The sequence below is a fragment of the Protopterus annectens genome, chromosome 14.part0 (genome assembly GCF_019279795.1).
Source record: "Protopterus annectens isolate FY-2018-M chromosome 14.part0, PAN1.0, whole genome shotgun sequence".
Lineage (NCBI taxonomy): Eukaryota > Metazoa > Chordata > Ceratodontiformes > Protopteridae > Protopterus > Protopterus annectens.
In genome coordinates, this window is record NC_056748.1 from 256,341,357 (window position 1) to 256,361,933 (window position 20,577).

At 38.2% G+C, this 20,577-nt stretch overlaps 1 protein-coding gene across 1 annotated transcript in view; it reads left to right on the forward strand.

The window, feature by feature from the left end:
• Positions 1 to 20,577, forward strand: part of FAM204A (family with sequence similarity 204 member A) — a 477,602-nt gene that overhangs the window by 23,083 nt on the left and 433,942 nt on the right. Inside the window, exon 2 of the mRNA XM_044055971.1 lies at positions 1,409 to 1,505. Within this exon, the coding sequence (XP_043911906.1) occupies positions 1,409 to 1,505 (97 nt within the window). The remainder of the gene's footprint in view (positions 1 to 1,408; positions 1,506 to 20,577) is intronic.

The window sequence follows — 20,577 nt, forward strand, 5'->3', positions numbered from 1 at the left end:
GTACTTGAAAAATGAAATTTAAACTTTGGGTTTTTTGAGATCTTTATATATGATTATTTGTACTTAGATTGCAGACTAACTACATCAACAACAAACCGTCAAAGCTATATCCATTGACATGCTGCAATTCATACTCTGAGCTCAAACCTTAATGCATGCAAAACTAAAAGAAAAAAATCATTGCTTTTTACAGGGAGTCAAGCCCCCTGGACCCTTTATACCCTCTGCTAATTATATATGCCAACTCCGAGATTGCAAAAGAATGTGTAAAGGGGGAAATCCCATTCTCCATTGTATAGAGATCCTGCAAGCAAAGCATCTTGGCAGCCTGCGATGAAATGGTTGTTAAAAAAAGAATAAATAACCATCCTAATAAAATGTTCAATCTAATTAACATACGATCAACCTACTGCACTCATATATGCTGCAGAGATGTACAGGCATGTACGTTATTTTTCCTTTGGGAATAGCTGTGATAAACATGACTATTACAGCTGGTATAGAAACTTCAGTAGTTTGGAAGTTAGGAGGTTTGAGGAACTACTAGCAATGTATAAGGATTAGTGTTCAGATTTGTTTGACTGCAAACAAGGTATTACAGACCACGTGTGAGTTGGTACGCACAGAAAGAAAAGTTACCAGGAACACTGTTTTTAATAACAAGTGTTTTGGTTCTTAATCATGTTATACTAAAACTGGATTATTGTACTTGTAGATATAAAGACCTTTTTTGGGACGTGTCTTAAAAAGTCATTGTGAGCAGTTAGCAGGTGCCCCAAGATTTGTAGGTAGCAAATCTGTGGGACAGAACTCAGAAGATTTTAATAGAATAAAATAACATTTATGGAATTAATCTGACCACTAGTGGTGTTTTCTTTACTTTTGTTTATGTGGGAAAGTGTAAGCCTGTAATAGCAAAAGAAGTGGAGAATTAGAGCTGTTAGCATTGTATAAATGGAAAAAGTATGGTAGGATTTTGCTGTGCAGTGATAAGAGAAGGGGAACATTGGAAAATAGCATATTCTAGTTTCAGGTGTTAAGAGCATTTGCAGAGTCTAGATGTGTTCCCCTCATTGGAAGAAACAGTGTGTGATCACAAAAGAGATGAGAAAGGAAAGTTATTACCAGCCATGTAGGTTATGGTTGGCGTTAAGGATACCGTGTTATAGCTCTGAGGTTGTATGAGCTACTGGAAGGGATATTATGCTCTATCAGAACAGATGATGAAAGAGAAAAAATTCTTGCTCAGTAATATGCTGGTCGTATGGATCATAAATTGAATTCTTGTGTACTGAGTAGTAGTATGTGGAAATAAATTTCATCTGAAATCTTAATGCATTTCCAGTGATGATTAAAATGTTTAGTCACGAATTACCATTTAGGTTTCCCTTTATTTTTTTATATCCAGAAGTTTCAGGAACTGCTTAAGAAAAAAGAAGAAATGAAACTTGAGCTCGATTATGATAACGATAAAAGACGACGGAAAAGAAAACGCCGTAGACCAGGTACCTTTAACAGGCATATTCTAGATGTTTGTTTTTCATTTTGGTATCCTGTGGTATGTACATTAGAAAATTCAAAGGCAAACACCAGCTGCCTAGGATTGCGGTTTCTTCAGTAATCCCCTCCTACAAAATGCCTGACAGTCTTTTCTAGCCTCAATGCAGTTTTGCTCAATAAGGGCCTTGAAGGACATAAGTGAGCTATCTATAGATAGGAAATGTGACTGGAGACAGGAATTTTTTCACCTGATTTATTGTGGTGGGGTTTGAGGAAGCTACACACCTTAAGTTACTTCTTGATTATTTTATTTATTTTATTTTTGGAGATATGCACATCTATTGGTGGCTGCTGTGGTGCAGTGGTTAGCATTGCCGGCTCACAGCAAGAGGTTCTCTGGTTCAATTCTCGGCTGGGGTGTCTTCTGTGTGGAGTCTGCCTGTCCTCCGTGCAGTCATATGAGTTTCCTCTGGGTGCTCCGGTTTCCTCCAACATTCCAAAGACATATGCAGTACATGGATTGGACACTCTAAGCTGGCCGTAGGTGAGAGTGTGTGCGCGAGAGTGAGTGGTACGAATGAACTACCATGGCAGGGCTAGCCACCCGACGGTGTAAACCTTGGCTTGAGATGATTGCCACTGCAGAAGTGACACCCCGACTCCATGTGCAAAATAGAAAAAGGGGTTGAGGATGGATGGATGGATGTGCACATCTGTTGTTGTTTGAGTACTCTTTTTGCCTGTGTTGTGATGTGGTCCTTAGTCCATTCTTGATTTAGTTGTCAGAATTAGAAGATTTATTTATCAGACCTGGAATGTTTGTCATTTTGAAATGCATTTTGAAACATTCTGGAATTGGAATTGTTTTAATATTGGTGGAAAATTGTTAATCGCTCAAGAATCTCATTGCAGTTTTCATGGAATTTATGCAGAGTCCTGTTTCAGTCTCTCGGATCACCATTGAGAAACATCTCTGTTAGATTTATGGTCTTAACCCATTTATCATTATCCTTGAACTGCCTGCCTTCATCTGCCACTTTTGTCTAGCTCTTCCCTTACTCTACTTCCATTTTTTATCTTCATCTCTCATACTTGCCTCTGATAATGCAGTACGTTCAGATCAGAACCCCTATCTTTTCTTTCTTCTAATGTGCATACATTCTCAGCTGTCGGGCTTTGTTTTATTTCACCATTTTGGTAATGGTAGTGCACTCTTTGTTACCTGCCTTTCACCATTTGTATGGCTACCACTGTGCTTCAGATGCTGTCTTTACAGTGTCTTGTACCATGAAAAGGTGATCACTGCTGAACTGTTTACCATAACATTGTATTTACCTTCTTCATTGCAATTTAACATTGTGCTGCATTGCATTATTTATTTAGTCTGTGTGTGATTTTGAATTAAAGAGCCTATTTATCCTTTTTCTTCTGCAAACCATACCTCTAAGCATGAGTACTTCCATGCATTTAGCTTCAGGATACTGAAACTATAGGACCAAATGATCTTGTGTCTCCAGGTACTGGAACAGCTCATCATGTTCCAGAGATTCCTTTATTTGATCCTTACACAAGCTTGAGCCCTTGGAGCAGGTAAACCTAAAGATTTATTCTTGTTTTCTATACATAAAGAATTTTCCAGCTGGGTTCAGTTCTTGAGACTCCATCAAATATTATAGAAAGTATTTAAAATTGTAGTGAGATTTTATTTTCCATTTTTCTTGTATCCTGGCTTCAGATTCAGTCAAATGCCATTGTGGCAAACAGATACCAGAGGCAGATGACTGTCTAGTTTGTCTTTGCTCTCTAGGGCTGGATCACAAAGTTGAAAGATTTGTAGTTTATGCATACTTTACTGTAGCCATGTGTAGAAAGTGTGAGATCTCCTTGTTGGTGGAAAAACAGTCTGATTAAGTAGACTGTCTCCAGGACTGCCATTTGGGCCCCCTGAAGGGATAAAAAGAGTGAGAAGGAGGAAAAAATAAAGGATCAGTGAGAAAAAGACAGGATATCCTTAAGAAGACAACCATCCTTCTGCATGCATGAGACTAGGTCATAAAATCTACTGCTTGGGTATCAGGCCTTGCACTAGGTACAGAGAGATCCACCTCAGCCAGGCAATTTCTATCTCTCCTGCTTCCCATACATCAGGAAGTTCATTGTCCATTTCCTGTGCACATTTGGCATTGAAAGGGTGAGTATGCTAGCTTTCAATAGGTTTTGAGATTCTAAAGCAGGGAAGGCCACTGGGCAAAACATGCTTTAAAGACGGATGATGCACAATTTCAGGTTTCATGTTTGTGATTATATATATATATATATATATATATATATATAAACCCTGTTTTATCATAAATCCCTTGACCTGTTGTGTTTGTAGTAGAAGGATGAAGCTGCTGTGGAGCTTTTCACTTTGCCTACATTAGCATAAGTGAGACAAGTTTGAAGCTTTACACATGGTCAATGCAAGCAGGGTTAGGTGGGACTTGACACCTATTGCTCAGTCTTAGATCCAAAATAGAGACAAGAATAGTGTATGAACATACATGTGCATTGCTGTTAATAAGTAGCTGTCTTATTAATATAATGATGTTAAGAATACAAAGAAGACTTTATCCAGATAAGAATAATGGCACTATATTATCATTTGATTATGAAATCTAAATTTATGTTTGACAGTTTATATATGCCATATATGTATTTGTGACTAGCAATAAATATGTACTTTCTTTTAAACTAAACGCTTTAAATACAAATTTGTTTAATTCATGAAACAAAGACTTTTTCTACTGCATTGTTTGATTTCATCAAAATAAAAAAAATAAAAAAAACACTGTGTCAGAGTTTAAGCTGTCTGCGACTGAGATGAAAAAGGATTCACCATAACAGAGGGAAGTTCCATGGTCCTACTAGGAAGAACATTCTTTTCAAACCTTTCTTCCATACTGTGAGATAAACTTTGTCAGGAATTCCGTTTAACTACAACATAAAATTTGGATCAGATAGTGTTTTTTGTGTGTCATCCTCTAAATGATTAGTGACTGAGACCACTTTGTCAGACTTGGGCTTAGTTTCTGTTAAGCCTATCATGAATACCAAATGTTTAACTTAGTCTTAAAAGAATTAAAAGAGGAAAGAGTACTACGCTTCCTGAAGACAAAAGGGGAGGGGGGGCAGAAGTCCAAGATATGATTCAGTGGCCTAAGAGATCATTTTTTCCCTGTGAGGAGAGCTCTTTGGCCCATGCACCCATCACAAAAGAGACTGTCCGTTTCCTAATAAAGTTCTTGTCTTATCTGGACAAATAATGTCATCCACACTGCTTGGATAGAAAATGTCCATCATAAAGGATGTTGTATTGGGCTTCACATTAATTCTTTCTGGTGCACATCTGCAACAGAGGTGGAAATTTCAGCTCTTCATCAAAGATAGAAAGAAGACCTGGATGCAGAGTGTCAGTTAATTTCTTGTTGTATGCTTCTATACTTTTGCATGTAGAATATGGAGACCAGTACCCCTTTTAAACTCAAAAGGTACTGAAAACTACTAGGACAGCATATGAACTAATTAGAACAGATTCTGCATTTTTTAGGTTCATGGGTTAGTACTAAGCAATAGATCTGCAGCCATTTTAAACCTAGCCAAAAAACCCTATTCAAAATTTAGTCTCAAAGGGAGGGCAAGATGAGATAGATCGGGAGAGAATTTGAGGCTGGGTCCAATTAACTAGGTTTACCTTGAAGGTGGCAAGGGTGCTACTCTGCTTGACATGTAGTGAAATTTTGTTTCAGAGGTGAGAAAAAGTTGGGATATGAATCTGTCATGGCAATGTGTCCTATTTAAATGCTGATGAAGGTTTAGTTCCTCTACCTGAGTATTTGAGGTACCATTAGTTCTGTGAAGGAGTAGGAGACCAAATAGGGTTAGAGCTTTCATGGCAGGAAAAGCTTGGTAGATCTCCATGAAGTAGTCTAAGAGACCGAGTACAGAGAAGGGGTTGCCAATCTTTCCTGATAACTTAGATTTTGAGGCCACTGATCTTCTTTTTTTTATTTGTGAACGTCTGAGGTCTGTTAAGTTGTGTGATATGTATAGATAAATAATTTTCAAAAGAGTTGTATTCAGTAATGAATTTGATAAGATATGAGTAAAAGGAAATTAAGACTTCTTTGGGTGTAGTCGAGATGCCTTTGGAAATTAGATGGACCAGATAAAAGGCTTAACGAACTAGTATGGAGACACGATGGTCAAATGATAGGGAGTTATTAACAAGGGTACACAGATCCTTAACAATGGTGTCTGCTTGGAGGAGGTACATCTCCTATATGTTAAGTGAAACTGTTTTGTTTACCAAAGTGAACTATGCTATATTTTTTTACATGTAGTTTGAGATCATTGTCCTTGCACCAGTTAACATGATTTAAGCCATGTTGTAGCAGTTGTGAATTAGTTGAAGATAAAGTAACAATACCCAATTTACAGTCATCTCATTAAGCGTAAGCCAGAAGTGCTGGCCTGAAGGTCTAAGAAATATATGCCAAATAGGAGAGGGCCTAAAATTGAGCTTTGTGGTACACCACTGGTAACTGTTTTGCTATCAGAAGTGGCACCTGCTGCACTAATTGGTTGTCTAACAGAACCCATATGGTTATCTAACCATCACACAATGTAAGAATTTATATTCAGATTTACAAGTCTGTCAGTAACGCTTGCAGCGCAATAGTGTCAAAGGCCTCTGGCCAGGCCTAGATATGCTGTATGCACTGCATAACCATTGTCACTGCTTCAGTTACTTTTTCAAAGAAATTAATGAGATTTAAGATGCAGGACCTTCCTTTGATAAAGCCAAATTGATGAGAGCCCAGGGTTGAGAGATTTATAATGCTGTAACTAATGAAGTCTGAGATAATGTGCTCCTTAGCTTTACGTATGAGGCTAGTGAGACTAATGGTTCTATAGTTACCAGGGTCTGTGGTTGGGCTACCCTTGTGTAATGTCATTGATTAGTTGTTTTCCAGTCTTCAGGAATGTAACCAGTGAAGAGACTTGGATTAAAGAGTTTAAGTAGATGATCAGAAAGGCCATATTTGGCACGGATAAACAAGGCCCATGGCTGAAGATTAGTTTATAAAAGGACTAAGAGAACGTGTTCCATAGTAATTTAAAAGGGGTGGCTGGGGTTGTAGAACCTGTGGGATAGCTGTAACAGTGGATGGAGCAAAATGTGCACTAAATTTCTTAGCTAGGATATAAACTACAAGTGTTTTCACTGTACATTTTTAAAATCTTTTTCTTGCATAATTATTTACAGAGATACTGTTAAAGCACCTTGCTGTTCTTAAACCTGTTTTTATTATATAGTTGTACTTCAGATGTATTTTAAGCTTGATACTAGCTGGGGTAACCTTAGGCACATTGTATTAGACAATTAGGATACATTCGATCATCATCATCTTGGCACTAAAGTTAGTGATTATGCTGTGAAAACTTTCACTAGCACCGTTTTTTCCCTTTGCAAATCTTTTCTGTTACAGTCAGTTCCTATCCTAGAAAGCGGTCTCACCCTGTCTGTTCTGTCAAGGCACTTAGTTGTCACTTCTGTCAACTGATACAAACTATAGTCCAGTGGTTTCAGTATGTACTGTACATGTTCAGGAAGCTATTCATCCATCAAAGTACATGTTCATGTCCTGTACAAACCATTTCTATTGCATTTCATTTAAAGAAATCTCATTTTTTATAGGACACTTAAACACGAGTTTTGTTTAGAGTAAAAGAAACATTGCTAACATAGTTAAGCCACTGGTTAAATATAAGTAAATGATGTATGAAATCTTAATGAAGCCTCCATTTGTCATGAATTTTCAGAAATCAGAGAGAACAACACATTGAAGAATTTAGATGTATTGCCAGTTTATTGCACAAGGCATTTTTCACTTAAACTTATAGTTGCATATCTGTTACAGGAGACAATGTGGTACAACCTTTTTAACTAAATGCAACTATATATATTGCCTTTAGAGTAACTATATATTGCCTTTATAGTATCGGTCTACTTTATGATAATACTCCTTTGTTCTTTAGTAGAGAATGTACAAGTCCATTTTTGTAATCTTAGGAAGTCAGCCTGTAGTTTAGCTATTATCTAGCTAAATCTAGAATCAGAGAGGTTGCAGTCAACTGGCACAGTGTGTCAGGAGCAGTGTGTGATAGAAGAATGTTAATGAAGCTGAAAAGTGAGGTGTACAAAACAGCAGTGCGACTGTTTAACTCTTGCATGGTACATACACCTGGGTTGTGAATGCAGAGCAGTTCAGGAAGCTAGAAGTGATTGAGATGAAGTGCCTGAGATGGCTGATATGATGCATACTGTGCAGTGGACAAAGAAATGAGGATATCCGAGCAGAAGCCAAAGTACCCCCAACTGAAAAGAAGGTAAAATGAGAATGGATTAAAATTAAAATCACGTGTGCAGAAACCAAAAGATAATCTGATGAATAAGCTTTGGGAGAGATAGGAAAAAGGCAAATGGAAACAAGGACATCCAGCAGCAAAGAGATGGGATGGATTGTGTGAGACAAGACCTGCAACAGCGAGGTATGACTGTTGAAGAAGGTAGGAGTGTGGCTCTGAACTAAGAGAAATGTGGCTCTGAATTAAGAGAGAGATGGCGGAGTTGATGTGACACCCCAAATCCATGTAGAAAATGAAGATAAAGGGGGTTGATGATCGAGCATAATGTTAAATCTTTTTGAATTAGAATTCAACAATTATTGACACAGTAAATAGGAAATGGTGTATCTAAACATCTTTTGACAAATGTAGTGGCAGTTATTACCTGAGAATTTGTGTTATATCTGTATTGAAATCTTCAGTAAGGTAGACAAGTGAGCATAAAGAATCTCAGAAATTAGAAGCAGGGTAAGTGCAGCAGTTTGGTCTGAATTCATATAACTTTGCCATATTACAGTCTGCAAATTTTCATGATGACTGGCCATGCACAGGGTGTCTAATTCAGAAAACGAGGCAACATAATGAGGCCAACTGAAATAACATGGTCATCTGTGGTATATTCTAATGATTGTATAATGAAATGCTACATATGCTAATGAGGTTACACTACATATCCGAGTGAACTAGAAAGTTTAAATGTCTCATAGTTATGCTGCGCCCGCTGTAGATCTTTTCACAACCAGATTTTTGTGTTTAGGCATTAAAAGACAGTGAAGAGTGGTAGAGATTGCTGCAGCCATTGTAAACTTGTATCTGTAAGTGGCTGTAACCCCTGCAGCTAGTGGTGCACACTGCTGTTCCCAAAGGCATCAGGTTTTCTGGCCTCTCACCATTTCATACTGTCCATGTCCGTGAAATAGTGGATTGGTACTGTGGACAGTGACACCATGCAACAAATAGTGGACATGTAGGCCTCATCTACAGCCCCATAGTAGTTGTGGTGTACCCATCCCAGCAGATAGAAAGATATGTGTAGCATTACATGTATTCACTACAGGGATCTGTCATTGACTCAGTGGAGGTATTTCAGGCATTTGCCTTGAATAGTTCACCAGTTCCTTGATGCCATACTTCAGCATATGTGGTTCAGATGTACCTCAGAGGAGAGAGCAAACGCCATGCGGAACTTCTATGCTATAGCCCACTTTCCTGAGGCGCTGGGGTCTGTAGATTGTACTTGCATTGAAATAAAGGCCCCAGCGTTGTGAACTGAGAGAGGTACTTGAACTGCCTAGGGTATCACTCTGGTAGTCTGTAATGCATGGGGCATCATCTACAGTGTGTGTGCAGGCCATCCATCCAAATCCATCATTGCACAGCTGAGCCGACAGTCAGTGTGCATCACCAAGCAATAATGAAAAAAAGTGTAGTTAGTAGTAGTGTCACTGTAATAACTTCCATGGTTTATTGTAATCATTAAGTGAGGAATACATTGTCTGTACACTAGCTAGAGGGTTTTGATCCCCTAATTGTTATATGTTGTTTAACAGTGGTCATTTTCAGTTTTCAACACTGTTCTAACATTTTTTGAAATGTTTGCTTGCAAACAACTTCACTATAAGTTCTTCTGTGGCTTCACTTTTTAATGCTTTTTTTAGAAAATATGAGGCAGGCAACCAGGTGTTCAAATCCATTGAGGTCTACCTTGTATCAGTCTGCAAACGATCTTTATCATGCACTCATCAAAGTGGAATTGTAATATAAGGTGAACATAGTACATGTACTTAATAATTTCACATTTGCAGTTTTCACTTGGCAACATTGTTCTAAAATTCCCATGCAATGTGTTTTACACAAACCTTTCCTATCAGTGCTTCTGTGGCTTGCCATACCATGTGCACTGGTCTGGGGAATATCCATAAAATGGTGTGGGTTCACTTCTATTCAGGTGTATGTGTCTTTTCTTATTAGCATGGTTTGTGTTCCCTTGAAATGAAACATCTTTGTCATCAAGTTATAAATTATGTCAAGGGGTTTGGCACTTTGTAAACAAATTTATATGTGGATTTATGTACCATTGCTGAGCTGAGACATTGAGAAATGTTGGCCCCTTTGCCACCTCCATTCTTCTCATTCCTTGGTGGCTTACCTTGTGTTGTACCCTTGTCTTGCTTCTCCTTTTCATCTCTGTTCTATTCTCCCATTTCCAGCCTATAAGATTTTCATAACTTAGATAGAAGCAACACACCTATACATGCCCAAAATAGACTCGCTTCTTAACCACGTAGGCCTACTGGACATGACGTCCCTTTTTCAGGGCGACCCAGAATCAGTGTCTGGTGATTTGCTCAGGGCCATCAGTAGCTCCCCATGAATGCAGTGCAAATAGTGTTGGCTTGCCCATGATCACAAACATAATGTTTGCAAATCCCCAGGTTTGTTTCCCAATTTGCTCAATTTTAATTTCCTACTGAAAGCTTTAATCATTTAAGTGCTGGCAGTATAATATGTTATGTTGCAGTCTTATGTTTATCTAGTCAGTCTGTAGCCTCCTTTTTTACCTTTTCATCCTTGACATTTCCTTTTCCTTCCCAAGTTTATCTTTTCTTTTTTCCTCACTTTTTTCCCTAGAATTCATGACAAAAGCATGTTGAAGTAAAAACTGATTTACTTGAAGATATTTTAATGTACATTGTAAAAAAAGTGCGTGTTTTAAAGCCATAGTAATAGTTAAGCTAAGGCAAGGAAAATCACTTGAATCATTTTTTTTTAATGATGAGTAGATATATCGTCCTAGAAGGTACAACTATGCAGAGGTGCTAGATGTGAATTAAAGGATTATAAGAGGCTTCTGCTTGATAAGGATTTTTTTTCGTTTCTTGTGTGTAATTTGTCATTTTATTTTCATCTCATCTTTTGAAGATGGGGAACAAAGCATTTATTTCATTCTTCAAGGAGCTGTTTAAGTATATTTAGGAGTTGTTATCCTATATTGATAAATTATAGAAATCTCAAATGTTTTATTATCTGTATTAGCAGATGGCCTGGTGGGACCATTCTGTAATGCAAGATAAAATATGCTTAATTGCACAAGAATTACTAAAACCAGAAACATGACGCTCATCAAAATAACTCTTGTTTATGGAAGAACTGGTAATGGTATTAAAATGTATTGTACATCTAGTGGCTGTATCGAAGCATGTTAATAGTAAATAAGTCATCTTTCCCAATGTAATCCAGTAGACATGTTTGTTTTTAGCAAGAAGCTCATTGCATACGTTTTGTATATGAGCTATATTACTCATGGCAAAAGCGTATTTTGCCAGAAGGCACACCTTTACAAGATGCAGTTTTCTTTACTGGAATTCCTGATCTCTGTAGAGCACATCAGATGTTCACCAATTGTCACTTTGCAGTAACCTAAACTTTTTGGGTCTTAGCCCTTACCACTAGCCACCTTTTGAAGCTTATGGGCATCTTCCATGTACACTGACTATCATGAACTCAAGGGGATCTCCATATAAAGAGTGCTAGAACTCGATTTTCTTCAGATCTTTTTTGTCACCAAAGAGTGCTCCTTGGATGGGCCCAGTGGAACTTTCTTTTGGTTACCTATTCTTCAGGGTTGCACAGATAAATTCCAAAGCCAAAAACACCAACTAATAAATAAAAAATCCACGACACTGCCGAGAGACACACCAGCCATTTATTACATCCAAGACATACTAAGCGCTTTCACCCATCATTCAGTGGGCTTCTTCAGAGTAAAATGCATTGAGGCAAAACTGCCCTTATAAAGCAATCTACCATCAATTAACAAATCATGTGACAAACAATAAATACATAATATATGGTGTTTTTAAACTGCAATGCTAAAACCTGATTTGAATAACAACAATAAACAATGAACAAATTGATATAAAAACAGTTAATAAATACAGATAATATAAAATGAAAAGTCTTGCTGAATAATTAAAGTAATTAATTAAACACTTTGTACTACTTCCTGATTTTGTGGTTCTCTGTTGATAAAAAATATTACAACATACTTGAAAGGTTCCATAAAATTTATAGGAATGTAAACCGTATAAAACTAATACACACATATATATATATGTATGTAAGCTATGTATGTTCAATGTTTATTGTTGTTATTCAAATCAAGTTTTAGCATTGCACTTTAAAAACACTATATATTATGTATTTATTGTTTGTCGCATGATTTGTTAATTGATGGTAGAATGATTTATAAGGGCAGTTTTGTCTCAATGCATTTTACTGCACAGATAAGTTCCCTGTTGGTTAAAACAGTCCTCTAAAATTATTTGAGGATTATTTAATTTATTTTTTTATTCATTCATTTATTTTTGGCGGAAATGTTGCATCTGTTAGCAAAGTATGTGTTTTTGGACTGTTACTGCATTTATAAGGGAGTTAAATTGTATCTGCTTATGTTAACGTTTGTTTTATTGACAGAATTTTTAGTTTTGTGTATTTGGTGCAAGATATTGTGCTTGTGGTGGGACAGTCAGTGGTTTGCTTACCTCGGTACTACCACTTGTTCTCTACTTTTCCCTTTACTGACTCATCCATGTTCCTCTGTCCACCTTCAAAGTCTCATGCTTTGCTAACTTATGAAGCAGCTATTTGTCTCTGTTTTTGCCTTCCTCTGTCTGCAAAAAAAAAAAAAAAAAAAAAAAAAGGTTGTTAGGGAGCCTTTGGACGCCAGGCCAGCTGTTGTTGCTCCTTGGGTGCTGATGGATGACTCTCTGATGTGACCACTCTTGATTGGATCCTTAGACCACTTTTTCCCCTGGTCCCTCCAGTGTTGCACCTCCAACCACCATGGACCTGGGGGATAGCCATGTCCTGTACAGATTTAGGAATTTCCTTGTCACGTAAGGGAGAACCGTTCTTGTTAGTCTTAGGAGAAGGGGTAGGTGAAGGATCTTCACTCGGCTGGGACTGGAAGCCTGAATCTGGGATAAGTATACCTTTTTATGGTTCAGTCATTTTCCAGGGAGTTTCCCAAGAAAGGTGAACATAGTGAGAAAACATTGCTTTCTCCTGTTTTTGTTTCCATAGATATGGAAGATCTGTTTTGATTTGCTAAGGAGCTCACTTGTTTTGTCTTAAATAATAATTCAGGCAAGAAAAGAAAGAGTTCACATGCTTTCTGAGTTGGATTTTCAGTCAGAAGAGTAGACTTGTGTGAGTGGGTGGTGTACTTTGGGAATTTCTTTTCAATCTGAGCAGTCTGATTCTAAAGAAAGTATGGTTTCAGATTTCCTCCTAGAAGATTTATCTTTATGAGACTTTAAGATTAATTTTTTTCTGTAGGATCAGAATGAAATTCCTGTTGCAGAGAAATGTGTTAAGATTTGTTACAGTTGTGCCACTAATAGAACCCAGGTGACCTGGGCAGTAGTCATGTCTTTATTCTTCTCTGCCATGGCTCTCCATTAATTTGTCCAAGTAAGTTATAAATCATTTCAAAATACAAATAAATGTGCAACTTAGTTTTTTGTCACTCATTAGAAGTCAGGACCCAGCCAAGCAGTGGTGTGCATCCAGTGTGTGAACACCTTGTTGGGACAGTAACGCTTTGAAATAATCTGAACTTTGCTGTGAACTGTTACATAATGTGGTCAGGATGTAAACAAAAACTTCACCACCCCCCTCCCCCAATGATATTTATTTCTCAGTACCTACAAACATAGCTCTCAACCAATTAGGGAGAAATCTCAACAGAATCCGGGACAAATCCAGAAATAATGAGGGACAATCAAGGACACTTTTAAAATATTAGTACTATTAACTTGAGACATTGACAGATGAAGTGAATGAGAGTTGATATACATTTAGTGAAGTAAAAGAAGCCCATAACTGTAATTATTGTCATTATTTATTGTGTAGTTCACCACCCTTACTCCAAAAGTCACCAGCTGTAGGAGGGATTAAGAGGGACAGAGCTAAAATTTGAGTCAGAATCAGGGTCATCCAGGAAAGTCAGGAACAGCTGAGAGGTATGCTTACAAATGATCTCTGGTGTTTTCTAGATATCAAGGCAGTATATATACTATACTGAGGAATATAACTTTTTTTACAGTATATTTAAAGAAACAACATTAAATTAATAATCTGTATCATCAAATTCATAAATTAAACATTGCATATTAATCAATGTCTCCATTGTAGCATAAAATTTGGTTGGTCACTGAGTTAAATATATTAAAATGATTTACTTGATTAATGTTGGCAATTTTCAGACAGGATTCAGTAAATGCAAAAATATCATGCTGAAAACTTTTTACATAGCAAAATAGTCATGTTTAGCATGAAGGCTTTGGATATGTAGTAAAGAACAAGACACAAGCTCTTTGCTTGCTTAGACACTAAATGTAAAGCCACACATTTTCTAACTTGGCTCCATGGCATAGAGTGAAGCCCTGACTGTAACACAGATGACAGAGATTTGATTAGCAGCCCAGCACTGAAGAAGCCGAGCAGGAAAGAGGAAGAAAAGGATTGAAGGATTCTGACCTGCTCACTTCTCCTGTGGGAGGCAGACAAGGCATTATGCTCTCCCTGGTGAAGACCTGAGAGGCCACCGCCTCTGTTAAGGGGGGGGGAGGCAGTGCTGCTTGGAGGCAACACTGTTTGAGGAGTGAATGATGTTCTCCCTTCTCAGCCTATTACATGTTCCCTCCCCAGTTCCTCACGGAGTGCTTGCTCAGTTTTGGCTGGAGAGAAAAACAGAAGAAATCTGAACCACCCCTGATGGTTTCCGGGATGACTGCCCCTTTCAGTCAATTGTCGCCTGATAAGGAGTTGGTGGGCTGATTGGTAGATAAAGGGACCGTTACTGGATTATTGGTGTGCTACTTATGTGCATGCTTCATGCATTCTTTAAACAGGGAACTCAAATACCACCTTAGTTTTCTTTCAGCCTTCCAGGTCTCCAGTCAAATTAATAAACGTGTCATCTTCTTGAGGAATATCTGCAGCATTCCACAATACAGCTGTTATCTCCATGAGGGGGCAAGCTCAATTAGTGGCTAATTCTCCTCCAGTCAGATTAACAGATCTGGTGTCTTCCTTGGAATATGTGCAGTACTCCATAAAACTAATATTAATTCCAAGGTTGTCCCTTGGAAGAAGTGTTTGCCAGCAGTTTAAATAAGAGTTCTTGCCACTGGAACTACAAATGTGAGCTAACTCAAACAAAGAGTACTTTTAAATAGTGTTATCGCTCTTGTTTTCAGGCAGTGTCTGCGCCCCCCTCCCAGCTGTCAGTCCAGGCAGATTAAGGACAGAACGGCTGCAGTGCACCATAATGTTGCTATAAATTCCATGGCTTTCTGTTTCATAATAAGCAGTTAAGAGCAGTTTAAATCGCAGAGCTCTTGCCACTAGAACTGCAGACAAGATGAAACAAACTATCTTTTTGTTGATAATAAAGTTCTGAATATTCTAATAACCCACGTTTCTGACTGAAAGATCGCTGTAGGTTTCCATATCTTTACTTAGAACTTTGATTTCTTTCTGAAAAAAATGAGTTCAACTGGTTGAAAACCTATTTAAACCAGGATAATTTTTTTTTTAATTAATACTTGAAAAGGAATGCACACTGGACTTTTTCTGGGTACTGACAAGTTTCAGTTTCCACAATTCTGTTTCCAGCTGGTTCTTTTGTCTTTTTGTCTTACTGAGGTTGAAAATAAGAGTGAAAGAGAATTGTGTGTCTTGGATAAGAACACTTTTAATGTGAAGATTTGTCCATAGTAGATAAATTAGCACCTGTTCGGTTAACACCAACTAGAAGTAGGTTTGTCCTGCAGTGATCAGATGAACTGATTCCACACCTATATTTGTATGTGTCTGTGTGTGTGTGTGGGTAACAGTCTGCTGCTCTTGATTCAAGGCTCATCTGACCTACCATTTGGTCCTGCACTGACTTAAGTAGTCTGTGTAGTCGCAGAAATTAAGAATGAAGAATAAAGATGAGCCACACAAAAATATTTTCAGTGATAAAAATAGCTTGGAGTTCTGTTTCTGTTTATGTATAGTAATTGTTTTTGAATTTTAACAACCAAGCAGTGCATTTACATAGTGTTTAATATGCTGACACTTAAAATGAATGTTGTGAAATAGGATACAACATGCTTTCACAGATTGCTGTAAGTTTAGAGCTGTCACTGATGCTTTTTGCTTTATGGTATTAATGCCGTTCCTAATAATTGTATTTGTATTGTCAGTGGTGTGATTACGCAAAATCATAATTCCAAATATTGAGATTACAAGTTTATTCTTCCATTAATTTGATTTTTTTCTGTAAACTCTAGATGTTCATCATATTGCCCACTGCTGCATTAGCCTTAGCTGTATGGTTTATATCCTGCCAAGGGTATAACAGACTTCCAGCTTCCAAAGTCTCAGGACACCTTCAGTGCACTTGAGCTGAGCTTCCAAAAACACATTTGAACACCAGGCCCTTCAGAGCTTTCCTGCTGCCTAAGAAAGCACTCCTCTATGGGCCTTTGAGGATCGAAGTTTCTGCTTGTGCTGTGCTTATGCTGGCCAGATAAGTTCCCTTTGGGGAAAAACCCTCCACATTTTACATTTATTATTTAATTATACTTTCCTAATTAGGAAAGTTGTATCTCATCCAGGTGTTTGTGTTTTAATGGGCTGTCATGAGACTTAATTGTACTTTTAAACAAGAGCACACTTTTTTTCCGTGTCAGTTTTAATAGTAGTTGAAAATTATTTTTTTTCCTTTGGAGAAACTGTGCTTTTTTAAAGTTTTTCTGGTGTATGCTGCTCATTTTCCATAAGAAAAAGGCACCAGTTTCAGTTTGACCATGGAACAAACTACCTATCCCACAGCTGGACCTTCCTCCTCCCATAAGAAGAAAAAGTTAAGCAAACTGCCTTTTCCACCACATCAGGCTAGCAGTGTGCCTCAGCCACAGGTGGGTGACTGCAGTGGCCAAAGCTGGTTCCTCAGACCACTCATCTTTTACCCTGAATCCCACTGGTGTTGCACCTACAGCCGCCATGAGACAGGGGTTAGCAGTGTCTTCTGCAGGCGTTAGAGGTTTCCTCAGTGGGCACCGGAGTGCCACTTTTGTCAGTCCTGGGAGAGGGAACAGGGAAGTTTTCCCTGATTAGTCAGAATGTTGTGCCCATTCTTGAGAACTGCTGCTGCTGCCATTAGCAACTCTATTGACCCCATTTTGCTGTCAAAAAAGAAACAGAAAACTAAACTAAACACATTTGAGCATGGCCAGATACATATTGGGACAGGAGTACTTTACTAGATCTGCCTCAAGGTCTTATTTGAACTATTGATCCTTCTTATAAGATGATTTCTTGGAAAAGAAAAAGGGATGTCTCTTTTCCTGAAGAGATTCAAGATTTTGAAATCTGGACAGGAAAATGAAGGGACACATACAGGGTTTTCTCCACAGTTTTCTGATTCAGATTCAGGGGAGAGCACAGTATCTGATTCTCCCTGTGGGGCTTCACTTTCTGTGAGACTTTCCAAAATATGCCATGTTTGTCAAATGCAGAAGAACACTGAGCTTTCTTGGTACCTCAGAAAATACTATAAGCAGTTACAAATGGAATTTCTAGAACCATCACCGATTCCTCCAGTGCTGTCATTATTGGAGGATATGTGGGACACTGCCTGCAATTTTTCTGGTAGTCGGCCTGCTGCCCCTAAAATAAGTTCCTCTGTCTTTTAAATTTTTATTCACTCATCCCAAACCATACCCTGCAGCTACAAATTTAGTTAATCCTACTGCCACTAAATATTTAGTTAATTCCAGTCCTGCACTTTCTGACAAGTATGGGAAATGTTTATTCAGACTAATTGTGAAAGTACGAAGAATATTTTGTTTGCAGTTTCTTCTACTGAGAAAAAATCTGATGTAAATGAGTGTTTCTTCCATCTTACAGGTGCCAATAAAGTGTGTGTATGCCTCTGATAATACCAGTGGCCACAGCCACATAGCCATGTGAAAAGGAGATTTTTAAATTCTCCTTTTGGATATAGTTTTCTTTTATTGGTTCTTTGTTCTGTGGACATTATCAAAAATGTAATGAGTGGGGTAAGCTGATGCAGGGAATGTCTAAGATTTGAAGCCCTTTTCCAAATTTTCCAAGGAATTCTCTAACCCCTCATCCAGTTTTGGAAAGAACCAAAATAAACGCTCATTAAATTGCTGGTAAACATATGTTTAAGAAGCAATGGCAGTGGGGCTCCAAAAAGAATACAGGAACTCCCCAAAACAAAGGACAGTCCAACACACTAGATTAACTGTTTTAAGGGACTATGTCCTCCTCCCACCCTGGGTGTACATTTTCACTTCCAGAAAGTCTGAATCTCCACTTTTCTCTTTGGCAACAGATAGTTTGGTTTCTGAAGATCATTCATCAAGGTTACAGATGGCAGTGGGAAGAAATCCCTCCCTTCCAGAGGTTAATTCCTCGTCCACTAGACCGGATGCATCTATTTTCCTCTGTCCTTCAACATATGTTATCTTTGGGAGTAATACAGCCTATTCCTCTTTCCCAGTTTTTGGTGCAAAGAAAGGAAATGTTTGGAGACTAGTTCTGAGCCTTTCTTTCTTAAATCTGTTTGTGATAGTACCCAAATTCAGAATGCACCTCACAACCTATTACCTCTTCTTCCTCATTTGTTTTCTAGTAACACTAGATTTAAAAGATACTTATCACATCTCTATTCATCCTGATAGCATTACTTAAGGTTTTGTGTGGATGGATCACATTATCGGTTCTCTGCCCTACCCTTTGGACTGTACACTGCACAAAGTGTCTAGCTCCAGTTATAGCTCATTGCAGGCTACAGGGTATCCATGTTGTTCCATATTTAAATGACTTGCTTATCTTTGCAGAATCTTTTTCAATGTGCCAGGAATTTCTCACTTGGGTGAGAGATCTCGGACACAAGCTGGGATTCCAAGAGAACATGCAAAGCTCTTTTTTGGCTTCATCGCACAGGACTGTGTTCCTGGCGTGTGTGCTAGACACCTCCATTTAAAGAGCTTTTCTTCCATAGGAAAAAAAATCCTATATCTAGGGTTTCCCTTCAGTCTCTGCAAGGGAATACCTCAGGATTTTGGGTCCCATGGCATCTCATGATACCACTGGGAGACCCCACATGAGAAAAATACAGTGGTATCTGAAGTCACTTTGGACCCAGTACCAGCATCTTTTATCTTTTCAGATCCCAGTTTTGGATTTGTCAGAAGAGAAATCACTTGGTGGAACCTGAAAATATCCCTAAATCCAGGTCCCCCCAACTCCAAAGCAGTCAGTCACCCAAGACCCTTTGGGCTTTGCTTGAGAAGTTTCAGGAGGGACAAAATTGCAGGGTTTCTGAGACACCAAAGAGAAATGCAGTCACAGAAATCTAGAAGAGGTGCTTGCTAGAGATGTTTTAATGTCTCACTGCTGTTTTGCTGCTGTGGCAAACATTTCTGTAGTGTTTTCAGCCCAAAATAGTGTAGCTAGTAGCTGTAGCATAGCCCAAATAAAGATTTGCTGCATCTGGGTCTGTTTGTTTGTAGTTGCTATTTATTCTGAGCACATTTTCCATGTCATCTTTGTCTGTAAAGGGTCTTTCTGCACTCTAGTGAGAGGATTCTGCTGATTGGTACCTGGCTAATAAAGGTTGGCTGGTCTTGAGCTTGGAGTAAGCACCTCATTGTTTCTTTTAAGCGTTTTTAAAGTTTTTTTTTTTTTTATAGAATTTAACCTTCTGGTGTTTAAGCTTCACCTTTGAGTGGGTTTCTGTTTGCTTGTGCATGATTTATTGCTGCCTTTTGTATTTCTGGGTGTTTTCTATCTAAAAACAAAAAAAATAATCCTTGTTTTCCCGCCTCTCCTCGACTAGTTTAGACCAGTTTACAGGCTTTGCTGTATTCTGGGCTGTGGTGTAGTTCCTGTGTTGTCCATTACCTTACTTGGATAAGAAGGAAGTTTCTTTGCTCACCAGTGGGAGTGGGGAGCCTTGAGCAGCCTATCTGTCCCTGAAGGAGTGACCTCAGCACAAGAGCTGTAGTACTTGGTTGTTTTGGACCATTTCTAGCTCTTTTGAAGTTCCCTGTTTAAAATCCGCCTCAGAGCATTTTTTTCTGGCTATACTACTCGGAGACAGCTCCACGTGGTCCTGCAGAGTGGTCCTAGCTACAGAGAACTGAGAAAAGCGTCTACTTTCCAGATTTTTTTCTGTTTTTTTACTTTGGAATATTTTCTCTTGCTTATTTTAAACAAGCTTGCACTGCTGTTTTAACTGTTTGCTGCATTATATAGTATCTGCACTTAAAATTTTACCTGGTCGAAAATTAATCGAAACTCTGTTTGTTTGTTTAATTTAACTATTGAGGCTGCCCACTAAAGTGTGCTAGCCTGTGTAACTGATTTATTGCTGCCTTCTGTATTTCTGGGTGTTTTCTATCTAAAAACAAAAAAAACAAAAAAATATTCCTTGTTTTCCCGCCTCTCCTCGACTAGTTTAGACCAGTTTACAGGCTTTGCTGTATTCTGGGCTGTGGTGTAGTTCCTGTGTTGTCCATTACCTTACTTGGATAAGAA